The sequence below is a fragment of the Euprymna scolopes genome, chromosome 2 (assembly GCF_053919585.1).
Source record: "Euprymna scolopes isolate OS-2025 chromosome 2, ASM5391958v1, whole genome shotgun sequence".
Taxonomy (NCBI): domain Eukaryota; kingdom Metazoa; phylum Mollusca; class Cephalopoda; order Sepiida; family Sepiolidae; genus Euprymna; species Euprymna scolopes.
Window position 1 is genome coordinate 39,957,381 of NC_136483.1, and position 14,944 is coordinate 39,972,324.

The 14,944-nt window shown below is 31.0% G+C and overlaps 1 protein-coding gene across 1 annotated transcript in view; it reads right to left on the minus strand.

Moving 5' to 3' along the window:
• Positions 1-1,430: 1,430 nt before the first annotated feature.
• LOC145291301 (flotillin-2-like) overlaps positions 1,431-14,944 on the minus strand; it is a 113,807-nt gene continuing 100,293 nt past the window's right edge. Inside the window, exons 7-9 of the mRNA XM_080136992.1 lie at positions 13,484-13,667; positions 11,711-11,854; positions 1,431-3,537 (exon numbers count right to left, since the gene is read on the minus strand). Coding sequence (XP_079993118.1) covers positions 3,496-3,537; positions 11,711-11,854; positions 13,484-13,667 — 370 coding nt within the window. The 3' untranslated portion in view covers positions 1,431-3,495. The remainder of the gene's footprint in view (positions 3,538-11,710; positions 11,855-13,483; positions 13,668-14,944) is intronic.

Sequence of the window (14,944 nt, forward strand, 5' to 3'; positions counted from 1 at the left end):
ATTAAAAAAAAAAAAAAAAAAAAAAAAATATCACTAAATTCAATGAATGATTTTTTTTTTTTTTTGTAGTTAAAAAAAAAATTTTTTTTCAAGTTTTATTTCATTTAATAATAAAAATAATTACCATGGCTGCTCACACTAGTTGGAGACAATTCGAGATAGCCCCCTATTGTTTACACTTTGCTTTTCCAAACAGTTTAAATATAGCTATTCTCTGCTGGGCAAGGTGGAATTTGGAAACAATGAATTTTTTTCCCCCCAAAATAATTTTATTTGTCTGCAAATTTATTTATTCAGAGAAAAAAAAAAAATCTTTGATCTATAATGCATCACTTGGCAGAGAACGGCTTTTTTATTTTTGTTTATGTCTATTTTTTTAGGATTCCCTTAAAGTTAAAAGTAACCTTAATTCATCACTCTTAACCATAACCCTTCACACCTAATACTGAATGAAAGAGTACAAATATTCGAATATATTTAAAAAGGCAAAAAGATGTGTTAATATAATTGAGCAATACATATGGTAAGGTAGATAATGTAAAGCCTCCAGCAATTTCATCTGGAAAGTTAATGATATTTCTATTTGTTCTTGTAAAAGCGTTAATGCATACAGTCACATACTTATGATCTAACAGAATGAAAATGTACAATCCTCGGTAGACTCAATTTAATATACATATAAACAAGCATTTAGATAAACCGACTTGAGCAGAAACAAACTTCTTGTATATCCAAGGACCGGACGGATTACCGGTATTGTCCTCTTCTTTAAAAAAAAAAAAAAAAAAAAAAACGAAAAGTTAAAACTTTTATATAAACCTTTTTTTTTTTTTCAATTTTTTTGGTTAGTCAACGATTTATTTAGTATTTTACTCTTTTTTTTTTTTTTTTTTTTTTTAGTTTTTAAAATAAAAATAATTTCAGGAAGGAAAAAATAAATTAATAAAAGAAATATAAGGCCATGCTATGTTTAAAAATGTACAAGGAACTATCCATGTAGATCATCTAAATTTAATAATATATAAATGTTGAATATAAAGTAACAATGGGGGAGATTTTATAAACATTGAAGAAAATAACACCAACAAAACAATAATCGTAACTATGTCCTCAGACATATGCTGATATATGGAGGCATCTGTATTATAAGTAGAAAGTTAGCGAGAGAGAGAGAGAGAAAAGTAGAATCTGAGAAAGAATATTAATTTTCTTTTAATTTCTCACTTCACATTTAATGAATATTTCTCATTTGTTTTCATTTTAAATGGGGAGGAGGAAAAAGGATAAACATCTTTGCTTAGAAAAAAAAAACATTTATTTTGAGAAACTAAATTTATTAAGGAAAATGAAATTAGAAAAAGAAAACAGGTTGCTTTACTTTAAAGTGTGAAAAGGTTTTAAAAGAAAAACTAACTTTTCTAAATTTAATCTTTTCTTTGTTTTTGTGGAGGCAGTGTTCAGTTTGCAATTGGCAATCTTTTAAAATTGGTAAAGAACCATATAGAAATTGATAAGGGAAGATAATTTAGAAATTTGTCGGGGAACAGATAGGAATCAGCAGGGAGACATGAAAGACAAAAATTAATAAAATTGGTTACCATAATTAACCTAAAATAATTTTCAAAAAAAAAAAAAAAGCACCGATAATGAAAAACATTGACCCGCAAGTCCTTTTGAACACTCACGCATACATGCCGACCAGAATCACTTCATAATTGAGCAGCAACATTAGCAGGTGACACATAAGTCGCAAGATTCAAAGACACTCATTCGAATATGTAGAAGATAACCAACAGCAATGAATTAGCATTTTTTTTCTTTTCTTTTTATTAAGACTACAAATATCAATCAAAGATTTGTGAGTGTCTATTCTTTATAGTTTAGTCTGGTTTAAAATCGAACAACTAATACAGAGAAAAAGAAAATCTTTTCTAAATCAAATACAGAATTGCATTTACAAAAACATTAAAAAAAAATCTAAGTTTATTTTTTTTAGGTTTCCATTTTATTTTAAACCAAATTTAGAAAGTTACATTAGCCATGAAAGAAATCAGAAAATTCCAAGTCGATCAGAGATCCTTACCATTTTATAAGAAAAAATAAAATTCACTGCTCATGAATAATACTGAAAACGAAGCCGATATATGTACGCGCACATTTAAAAGCTATTGATTTGATAAAGTGAAACTGCTGATCAACAAGGCTAAAAATCCTAATACCTCACAAATGGTAAACAGTAATTACTAATGAAACCGGCAACACATGCACACATCAAGTGCTCGACAACATTACATACTTATGCAGATATACAGTGTAAGCCAAACGTAGGTTGAGAGTAAGTTGAATAGGGTTTATATATGCAAACAATATAAGAAACACTGATCCAACCAAGTGTCCACCTACTTTTGGTTCACCTTATATAATAAGTATTTGTTGACATTAAAAGTGGGCAACACATATTGCTGTTACAGTCCCCTTATGGGTAGAGGTACTTGTTGTAGGAGTCCATTTCAATCGGTTTCCTTTTAAGAAACGTTTGGTGTTTTTATTTATGAATGGACAATTCATAACATTTGGGAGGATAAGGGAGTTATAAAAGTATATAAGTTTGTGGAAAGGAATCATCTATTTCATTAGTGAATAGGGGAAGTATGCAAGGGGGGAGGGGGGATGTTAGAGTGAAAAATTTAACACCTACATGCATAAAATTAGAGAGGGGTGGGTGGGGGATTAACAACTAATTCATACAATAAAAAGTAGAGAAAAACGGTTTCAAATTAAAAATTTCCATTACAGATACCAAAGTGGTTTTAGTTCTGAGGGAAAGAACATTTTTTTTTTTTAAATTTATTTTTAATTTTAAGCAAAGTGAACGGTTTAAACAAACTAACCATCATATACTCTATAGAACAAAGAAAAAACAAAACAAAAGTAACAAGTTATATATATTACAAAAATGCATTCAGTGAGAATAACAATAATGATGATACCTGGTTGTGAGTCAATAAGTCAGACAAAAATATTTACTTGATATACCACCTATGATACTTACATTCTTCTCTTCATGCTTATACTCATATACATGCACGCACGCACACAAAAAAAAAATAAATAAAAAAAAAATAAACGTCACCTGGAGTTAGTTAAAAGAAAAGATAAGAAACAAGTATTCCTATGTCAAACTGAAGCAGCTAAAATCTGAATATGAGAGCTCTACCCAAGAATGAGTGATGGTTGTGGGGAGAAGGACAACAGAGGCAAACAAGTAGCAAGAAGAAATGCAAGAGAAAGAGAGCGAAGAGAAGGCAACAAGGTTGGTACGGGTTGACAGGTTTTGTTACACAGTAGTTATTTCGCTCAAACGCCAAAAATGTATTGATTTTTCATCTTGTGCCTTTTCTCCGAAATACGTAGACCTTTTGTTTCTTTTTTTTTTTTTAGCTGAGGCTTTGATGATCATCTTTTGTTGCTGCTGCGAAGTGAGACGGGGAGAAATTATGCTTGAGTTGGCTGGGCACCAGGAATTTTTGTTAATACCTTGAAGAAAAAAGAAAAAAAAAACAATAGTTACCAGATAATCACTTCAAATCTGATCTCTTGTTCTTTACAGCCATCAACAAAATACAAATCTATAATTTTACACGTGTTCTTTGTATTTTTCTTAGAAACTTTACCCATCAGTCCACTGAATGTGCAAATTGAATCAAGGAATCTTATTTTAGGTCAGATATTATTATCTTTCTTTAGAATGCCTCTTCCTTTTTAATCATTTTCTCGATTCAAATAATGATAATTATATATATTTACCCATCACATCAAGTCCTGAGCCTGGTACCACTAATAAAAAAATCCATGTAATTTTTATAAAGTACTAATCTTCAACTGGCATGTCAAAATTAGCCCAGTTGGATTATTAGCTTAAGTGAAACTGTTACAAATTTTCAAAATAATGAACAAATCTGAATTCTGTATATTGATAAAACATTGCTTCCTGATGGGAAAAAAAAACACTGTTCAAGAAATGGCTTAATAAGTATCATTAAGACTCTGCACTATAAAAAACAACAGTTAAGAGATGGTATGCTAACTTTAAATGCAATCATACAGACATGAATAATGCTAGATGCTCAGGTCACCCAAATTTAGCAGTTGTTTCGGAAAACATGCAACCCCCCCCCTCCAAAAAAAAAAAACCTGGAGGTACACGAGATAAGAGGAAAGCAAAGTATTCAGATTGAAAATTTGTCAATGAGAATGTTGCGTTCAAAATAACTACAGTATTTGCCCACAGTCGATCAAAAGCAACAATGCATCAATAATTCAAAGTGTTGTTTGCAGCTGCTTTAACACAAAGTTTTTACACAATATGTGATGATGGATGAAACATGGATGCACCATTTAATTCTAAAGTCAAATTGGCAATCAACTGAGTGGACAACAGCAGTTGAAATCCATCCAAAGTAACCAAAGATGCTAACATCAGCAGGCAAGGTTTTGGCTTCTGTATTTTAAGATGTGCAAGGAATTTTCTTCATCGATTATTTTGAGAAAGGAAGAGCCATCAATAGCGATTTATTTATTAGTGCTTTTGAAGAAATAAATTTTTCAAAAGAGCTACCAAAATAATGCACACAGTAATAAGTTCATCACAACGGAAAAAAATTAATGAATTGCACTTCTAATTGTATTTACAATCACCCTATCCCTATCCTCCAAATCTGTCCCCAAGAATACTTCAGATTAAGAAATTGAGCTCCAATGAAGATTTAGTATCAAAAACCACAGAGTATTTTAAGACCATAGACAAATAGTTCTGTACAAAAGGTATTGTATGGTTAGAAAAGGGTCAGAATCAGTGTACCACCCTAGAAAGAGACTATGTGGATGAAGGGGGTCTAATTTTGTCTAAAAGTTGTTTTAATAGTTCAGCTCAAGACTAAGTTATACTGGATTGTTTTGCCAATTTGCTATCATTTCAAAGTTTTCTATTCAAAATACTTTGAATAAAGCATTTAAATTAACATTACATTGGGGTAAACAAGACAAACATTTTTATTCATATCAACAGATAGACATAAAAATTTTGTTAATTTTGATACCAATTTATTTTCAAAATATGACTGAAAAGAAAAAAAAATCAATTTGCCTAAGTGATAATGAATGTGTGCAAGGCTTGGATTGCAATTTGTTAAAAAAAAAAAAAAAAAAAAAAAAAAAAACTGGTCAGAAAAGAACACAATGCGCACAAAAAAAATTGAATATTTCACAGATTACCACCATGTTATTGTTGTTACTATTGCTGGATTACGGTTGCATACTAGTAATGGAATAGAATTGAAATATTTGTTTTGAGCTTTTGTACAACCAATAATCAGTTGCAAAATGTATTACAAAAAAAAACAAAAAAACGTAACCTTTAATTAGTATTTCAAAATAAAACTTGAAAAATGACAAGTTTCTTTTTTTTAAAGAAATAATTTTATTTTTTCTATCAAGTTCGTGAAAAAATACAAATTTTTTTTTTAGTTTTATTGAATTTCTTTTACAAAGTTTGAAACAAATTTTCAAGATATTTTTGTAATAGAATAACACCACCAGAGACTTGTTTTTATAGAGTTATGAAAAATAAAATGCGTAGTTACAAAATTATGTTTCACTAGTTTACATAAAAGTATAACAAAAACGTTCATTCATTAATGAGTAAATGGTGAAGATTTAATTAAAAGTCAAATGATTCTAATTTTAGGGAAATATTTTAAACGTGTATCAATTTTTGAAGAATTTTTTTTTTAAGTGCAAACATAATTTAGTAACAGTGATATAAAAGCAAAGGAAAGTTAGTTATAGTTAATAACCATTTCATTTGTCCCAATTTTCAGCTCCATATTTAAATAATACATTACTTATTTAAACAAAAAATCATGTTAACACAATTTTTAGGCAATATCCTATTGTGCTCTTAAAATTTCTAGACATTTTTGTTAATGATTTAAAAAGAATTATTTGAACTGTTAATAAAACATGCAAAATTCAAACCAGCTTTTCAACTTAAAGTAAAAAGGAAAAGTTTAACAAGAAAATAAATAAATAAGTAGAATAAAATAAAGGAACTGCTTCTCAGCAATTAACACTACTTTAATCATGTAAACATTGATCACAACTTTTTGGAGGAGGCAAAATATAAATTAAGATGTTTGCATAGAAAGGAAACAAATACAATTTCTACCAAGTTGAGGAGCATATTTTCAGTCTTTTTAAGGATGCAATTTTTATCTAGGGTACCTTTATCAGATTTCTGGACTGAAAGTTTTTATTACTTCTTTGCTAAAAAGTAACAAAAATAGAAGAGCAAGTAATACAACAATAAAAACACATTCCCTGAACTTAATTTAATCCCAATAAAAACAACTAGAAGTAATAAAGTAACATAGACGAACTTGTAATGATTTAGTTTATTCACTTTCATTCAGCAGATTTGTTTAGACACAGCTTTAACTTTTTTTTCTAAGCTTTGCTTTGGTGATTGTGCCTCTATTGTTATGTTTCAATGAAGATGAAACGCTTTTGGACCATCATGTAAATAACCATTAATCCTAATTGTTGATCAATTTTGTGCCAAAACAAATCTAGGGAATTTTTGCAAAACTAAACTGCCATTTTAACACCCTAGGTAAAAAGAAAAGAAAAGAAAAAAAAAAAAAAACATCCCAAAAATGAACAAATTAAAAAAAATCAAAAGACAAATAGAAAGAAACAAACAAAAAAAAAAACATTGGCTGTTCTTTGTGATTAACATCAAAGAAAAAAGTCACTAAAACCAGATAAGTCAAGATGAATAATGAAAAAATATTTTAAAACTTTTCAAGAGAAATTACAATTATCCAATAATTGCTGAATTTATCTTCATTGTATATGAATACTTAAATACAATGAGACAATTTTATGTTTGCATATATGTTATAACCTTTCACCTCTTTTTTAACTCACTCAAAGATGCAACTCCAAGAAAGTAATTTTATAAATTTCATCTGTCACTATTGCAGCAAACATGCAACTTGAACTAAAATACACTTTCTTGCCCTTTAAGCTAAGATCAAAGTACAGTATCTGTTTTGCCCAAAGAATTGAGTTACTCTCACGGTGCCTCTGTTTACACTGGACATCCATAGAATTAAAATACATCACAAACACCCATAGTGGTTTTGGAGATACCCCCCCCCACACACACACACTTTCCATAACAAAATATATTCTGAATTTTCATTAACTAGAATACTGAAATGAGTTTGAAGAAAATGTTACAATAATGTTGTGGTGTCTACATTCGCACTGAACATTAAAAGAATAAAAAAAAAAAAAAAAAAAAAAAAAAGGTAACATGGCAAAGAAAAACGTTTAAAATGATGATCTTATGCAGGTTTTTTTTTTTTTTTTTGTGTAAACTATTATATTTATGAAAAAGCAGGCGTGAAATTTCTGCAGGGTTTCACTAAGATTTAAGTATTGGTGGAAAGAAGGGTGGAGGAGAGTAACTATATTATGCAGATTTTAATCTTGTCAAAGCTAAACATGAGGAAAAAAAAAAAAGCCTATATCTACAGCTGCTTATATTTTCAATTAAAATCTATTCAAATTTTGGTCACACTATTTCCTAACAACCATAACATGGTAAAAACAAAATTTACATTTTTTACAAACTCCCACCACCCTATCATAGTAATAAACCTATAAAATATACACACATCCATCCCAAGCGTTTGCTGAAAAGCTAGAAGTTTGGGAGGGTGTTCAGTATTCTAAACCTGGTTTTCAGGATATTACCAACAATGCTTTTTAAGAATGACTAATGATTAATCCCTGTTTATAGCATTATGTGAAATGAATAGCTTAAACCATCTCTGCAACAAGATGCTAGTGATATTCTCAGCAATTTATACATTTGCTTTATATTTACAGCCAATAGTATTCCTAAATAGTCACTTAACTAAATACGAGAACCAGGCTCAATATAACTTAACTTTAGTGATCTGCTGAGAACCAGCATGTCATCTAATTTAGTCGTAAGCAATATATTGTAGTCTTACATTGGCAAGAATGAGAACAAATAAAAAATTAAAAAAAAAAAAATTAAAATAATCACGACTTGCTGGGAGAGAAGAAAATTCAACCATGTATTTTGGCATGAACCCATATTTTTTTTCAATATTGTCAACATAAAATTCAAGATAAAAAAAATGTGCAGTATTTCTCAATCTGATAACTTCTGAGGTGATCAAGATTAATGACGATGGGAAGAAATCTGCTATCAAAGTGTAGGAGTTTTCTAAAGTGAACAGATATTGTTAGTGAAGAAAAAAAAAGTCTCTTGCATAACATGTTCCAAAGCTTGACATAAATATCAACACATTTTTTTGTATTGTCTTAACATGGCTATAAAAAAGTTGATTCAGATCAAGCTCAAATTATTTGATAATCAAATTAGTTTTTATCAATCAATCAAATTAAAGGAAGGTTCAAACTAGTAAAACGATTAGTTTGAGAAATAGTAAAATTTTGTTTGGAGGTTTTTCTTCAATTTTGGAAAGAATAAGACACAAATATGTATGAACATTTTAAATATAAATACTATATCATTTAAATGGTTGAGTGGGGGAGGTCATTTGACAGTTTCAAACTTTTCAAAATGGCAAATCCTTTTTTTAGTGGAAGTGAGGTTACATCATGAAATAAATCCATGTAAATACTAACAATTCAAAATAAGCCGATAGATTAAAAACTAAGAACACATAAAAATGATGCTGGTAGAGATAGTAAACTATAGCTGCATTTTAAAGCACACTTTCACCCGAAATGTGCATCGTGCAAGTATTCAACTTACCCAATTCGAGATTATGGACATTTTGTTTTTAGTAGGGTTAAAGCTTTTTGCTGAGAAGTGGGGCACGGTCTTGAAACAGACCAAATTTCTGCAGAAAAATCAAGAATTTTCTATTTCATTCGCTTTATTTAAATTGTATTTATATCAGAAAATAACTTGTTTTGAAATAAAAATAATTCAAATAAAGGAATATATACATATATATATATATATATATACACACAACTACACAAGTCCAATAGTCCAATAGTAATTATAATAATTCAAGTGGCTGATCGGTAAACAGGAGCAAATTTTAAATGCGAATATGGCATCTTAAAATGACGGTAGAAAATTTTTCAACTGAAAAAGATTTGAAGTAAAAAAGTTATTATTGGCCTCACAATGAGAAGAACCTCCAGGCACTCATTTTGAATATATGTATTTTTAATTTGCATTTCTATTTCTGACTAATCAACATTTTCTTTCGAGATATATATATATATATATATATATATTAGTATACTGGATCCATGAAGAATGGAGTGTTCTCACTTTTTACCTCATTGCACCACATACTGAAGGTCTGAGGAGAGAGACTTAAAGAAATCTTGGTCGTTTTTCGCTTTTGAAGTGTTGCTATAGATCGTAGTGTTATTTGCAAATATGTCAACGAACAAAGTTAGAATATGATTTGGGATATCATTAATGAAAATAAGGATGAGAGTTGAACCCAGTATGGATCCTTGAGGCACGCCAGCATTGATACTTTAAGCTTCAGACTTTTGCTCATCGACAACTACTTGTATAAACCTATTGGAGAGAAATGATTTAATGGTTTAGAAGATATTTCAAGATATTCAATAGCCGGGAATCTTATTAAGTAGAACTTTATGCCAAACCCTATCAAATGTCTTTGATATGTCAAGAGCTACTGCTCTTGAGAGAAAACCCCTGTCGATAGATTAACTGATCCTATGTGAAATTACAGTTAGTACATTATCTGTAGATCTCGCCAGATGGAAATCATATTGCTTGTCACTAATTAGGTTATTTTTGTTGAGGAGGTTGACAATTTCTCTAACATGGATTCAAGCAATTTACTCATGATATACAGAAGACTAATTGATCTGTACTTAGATGCAGAAGATCGATCTCCACTATTTTTAAATGTTGGGCAAACTAATGAGGTTTTCCAACATGTTGAGAAGCATTTCTCCTTCATGCATCGATTGAACAGCTTTGTAAATTTTAGTTGCAGCCTTTTTGAGTATTATAACTGAAATACTGTCAGGACCAGTTGCTTTGCTGGCATCAAGGTTCTTGATGAGTGTGACAATATTATGAACAGATATGTGGATGTCACTCAGATTATTTTCAGTCTTGGGAGGAAATTCAGGATGTAGGAGACCTTGATTGCATAGGGTTAAGTTGGCTGCAAAATTTTTGACAAAGAGTTTGGTTTTGTCAGACGCTGACAAAATCACCTCGCGCCTGTTGATGATGGATGCAAGGGAACACACATCTGTTCAGGACCTTGTTTGTTATTTGCCAAAACTCATACAAACCAAGCCTCTGTTCTACTTTGTACTTGATGGACTGAGCATTTGACACTCATATTTTTAATAATCTTTCTGCAGTGAATGCTGCAGTTCTATAAGCAACTTTAGTTGGAGCGTATGTAGCTGTCTATGCTAATAGTTAATTAATCAGTTAAGTTGGATGCTATATCAGATGCATTCTTTTTAAACAGAGTGTTGGAGTAGTCCCGATATGAATGTTCAGAAACCATTTCAGTCAGTCATCGAGTATCGGTACACTGTTCGATTGAGAAGGATATTTAGGGTTTTATTAGATCCTAGCAGAGACAGTTTAGAATATTAATATTCGACTTATGTGAATTGTATTTTCCTAAAACAGATTTCAATTGAAAAACTTAATTCAAAAAGCTCATTTATATTAAATATCAATACTAAAAAATATTTAATGTTTCTTTATTGAAATAATAAAATCCAAATAATATTTAAAAAAAAATTAAAATAGAAAAAAATAGAAAAATCTTTGGGATGTACATATCCATCACCGAATGAAGATGCCATATTCCAAAAATCGCAAATTTATCAAATAGTTTTATTTTTTTTAACTAAAACAGAATCAAATTTTATGAGTAAACAAAAAGAGACCGTCTTGCATCATTTTGAAAACACAAGAGAAGATAACTCCTCAATAACTCAAGCGTGAGACCAGGTATGTAATGCTAACGATTTTACATTAATCGTTTAAAAAATCATTTTTTTTATATTAAAAAAACAAAACAAAAAAAACTACTTGATCAATTTATGTGATTTTTAGATTATATTTTCCTTCCGTGACACATTTATTTTTAATTCAGGTTGAACTGTAGACTTGCACCAACTTTATTTTGTTGGAAAATATTGCTTTCATAATTACTCACTTTTATTTCTTTATACTCCTTGTCTATTCCCTCATACCAACCTTTAGCAATGATCTTAAGTATCTCACACCCATAATATCTTGTCTGGTTTACTAGTCACTTACAAAATTTGAAAAATAATTAAAAAAAAAAAAAAAAGGAACAGATAGACTAGCAAAACTCTTAAAATAATTGACAATCACCATCATATACGTTTTTTTTTTACATTTATAAATGCTCACCCTTAATTTTTTCATGTCTTAGAAAGAAAATAAATATTTGTAAAAATAAATTTGAAAAAAAAAAAAAAAAATGTTATAATTATTGTAACTTGTTCATTTTTAACAAAATTACAAACATTTTTTTCAAATAGAAAGAAAACTGATTTTTTTAAAACAGTTTTATTATCACCTACTTACTTTAGACAGATCAACTCCTGTAAGAGCATTTACAGCTGGTGGCAGTTGGCTGATAAGGCGAGTCACTTCTCCAGAAATTTTGTCATCACCCAACATGACAATATCTTCAGTTTTAGACAATGGAGCAGCCACTTCAGCAGCAACCTAAGAACAAGAAATAATACAAAACATAACCGATAAAATAAAATTTTAAAAAATTAAAAAAAAAAAAAAAAAAAATTCCGATTTCAGGCAATATTTGTTATTTAGTTTCATGACTTAACATTTTGGTAACTTCTTTCAAACCATCGCTCCAAAAGATTCATTCCAGGGGAAAATTTTGGTTCAGATTTTCAGATCTTCCTAAATCTTACATGTACATCCCTTTTTTTTTTTGTTAACTGAGGGTCAATCTTGATACATATATATTCAACCCATTATGAGAATTTACACTATATATCTTATATACTTTAACACTTATCTTATAGTCTCTCCATTAATCATTTCAGTTTCATTATTCATAACAATCATAGTAAACAGAGCTGAGAGGGAAAAGATAATGAAATATCAAGGTCTTATATACAACATGAAAAGGAACTGGAATCTTAGGAAGATCGTCATCATTCCAGTAATTAAAGGAGCAACCGAACTCATGAAAAAGAATTCAAAAAATCATTTGGCAAATATACCCAGTGAACCAAGTGCTGTGGTCCTCCCCCACCAAACTTTCATAAAAAACATTCATCTAACTGAAACCACTGTAAATAATTTCCCCCACTCTTTATCTGTGCCTAAACCCAAGCATAGACTCCATGAACAAAGCTTCTTTCTTAGAACTGCATGCCTGTGGAACTCTCTTCCATTTTCCAGCTACGATTTGGTAGTTTTCAAGTCCAACGTAAACAAATTCTTTATGACCCCTTCCTTTAATTAGTCCAATTTACCAAATTTCCACAACTAAAAATTACTACAATACTATCCCAGAAGACTACTGTACAATCAATAACCCTTATCCACGAGTGGTCCCCTGGCCTTGATAAGTGGTGACTCCTATGTATAAAAAAAAAGTCAAACAGTTGCACTTAAGGTGACGGTTAGAATCTTAAAAAGGTCTCTCAGTTAGAATATATTAGATAGCAGAAGAATGTCTGGCATCCAACAGAATGCCCCATCCTCAACTTGAACAAAGACAAAAAAAAGATAAGAATTATTGTCAGATTAATCTAAATTAACAGTGTATTGTTATAAAAGACATAGTATTGAAAAATACCAAAGTATTAACGATTTTGACAACCCTACCTAGTAACCAGACAATGCACAGAGCAATGATTATATCATACACTAACTGTATATACAGAATGTTGCCAAGTGGAAACGCGAGGGCAGAGGGTTTAGTCACACACTATTTAACATACATCGAATATCATAACTTCTTATGATTTTCCTGAAAGTGGATCACATGTTGAATTTAAAGAATCCAACAAACACAATGAAAACAATTCTATTACAACAATAACATGAAATTAATTATTAAAATAGATTTTCTTTAATGAAATATGTGAATGAGGGTACTTCTAGAATGTACATTTCCTTTGCTGTAATAAAAGTGTAAACGTCTGTTTTCAGTATGAAAATTAATTTGTGAAATAGTGTACCTTTCGCATATATTAATCAAATTGTGAACAAACAAACAGACAGGAATATGACTATTATAATAGATAACCACATTAGTTATTTGAAAGATAAAACACAAAAATGTAATGAAGAAAAAGAATCAAATAATCAGTATCTCACCTTAGGTAAGGTTTCAAGCATAAGATTCAACATAGCAGCTTTTCCATATTGTTTGTAGGCTTCGGATTTAAGGACCATTTCTTCAGCCTCAGCATTACCAACAGCTTCAATGGCTGTGGCCTCAGCAGCTCCAATCAGTTTGATCTTTTCTGCTTCAGCCATGGCAGCCATTACTGTTTGTGTTCTAACAATGAAAAAAGAAAAAATACTTAAGATTAAAAACTTAGTTTTTTTAGTATTACTAGAAGATATGGCACAATCACACTGACACCATTGGTTCTTGCCAGATCACTGACGCTAAGCAACAATGAGCCTGGCCAGTACCAGATGGGTGACTATTTGGGAAGGCTAGGCGCTGTATGCACTGTGCAGAGTTTTAGAAAATTCCAGGTTGGTATTTTTTTTTTTAATTACATTTTCACCTCAAACAAGGCGCATTGCCACTTTGGTGTAGGGGGCTACTATCAGGGCCAACAACTACTGGAGCACTATGTTGGGATTTGGGCAGCAAGATGTTGGTTCACGTTGCACTTGAACTTCTGCATGTCAGTACAGTTGGGGAAGCAGGAACTTGGAATGGAATTCCAGAGTCTAGCGGTTCTGGGGAAGAAACTACTGGAGTAGAAAGATTTTTTACATCTAGGGATCTCTACTCTGTGGGGGTGGGATTTTGCTGCCTGTCGGGTTTGTCGAGGGTGCTCACGTCGTGGGGGCATAAGTGTCTGCAGTTCGTTAGAGCATTCACCATTAAAATACTTGTAGAACAGGTAGAGGGATGCAACGTTTGGTCGATGGGACAGAGGCTGAAGCTTAGATGCCAGTTCAGGGCCTATCAGATTGGCGACTCTTTTTTTAACCTTGTCTAGGAGCGAGAGACTAGTAGCAGATGCACTGGCCCAAATGTGACAACAATACTCCATACATATGCGAATGGTGGCCTTATAGAGGTACAAGATACTTTCAGGTGTCAGCAGTTTTCTAGCACAGTAGAGAGAGCCTACCTTTTTCGCAGCAGCCCTGGCAATGTTTTCAATATAATTTGGGGACGCGTTTAACTTACTGGGATGCACCCCCTAAATCAAAACAGAAAGTAACGGGAAACTACCGTCTTTACTTGTCTTTCCTAGATTACCATGGCTCTACAATTTGGAGAGCCGTGGTCGCTGACACTGTTAAAAAAGCAGGGCCGCTGACAAGACATTTATTGGTCTCTTAAATGACCTTACACCTAAAAAAAAGGTAAAAAGAACTAAAAACCGTGCTTATAACAATGCAGATAGATTTATTCATGGTCACAAACAATATACAAAACCTTACTTAGTTTGTTTTCTTCTTTTATGGCATACCAACCATTTTCAAGCTATTCAACGTCAAATCTGGTCATTTTTGTAAAAGTTTTTATGCATCAAATTCTTATGTAAATATGTGCGATGCAACATGTTTTGCTAGTGTATGTTCTTT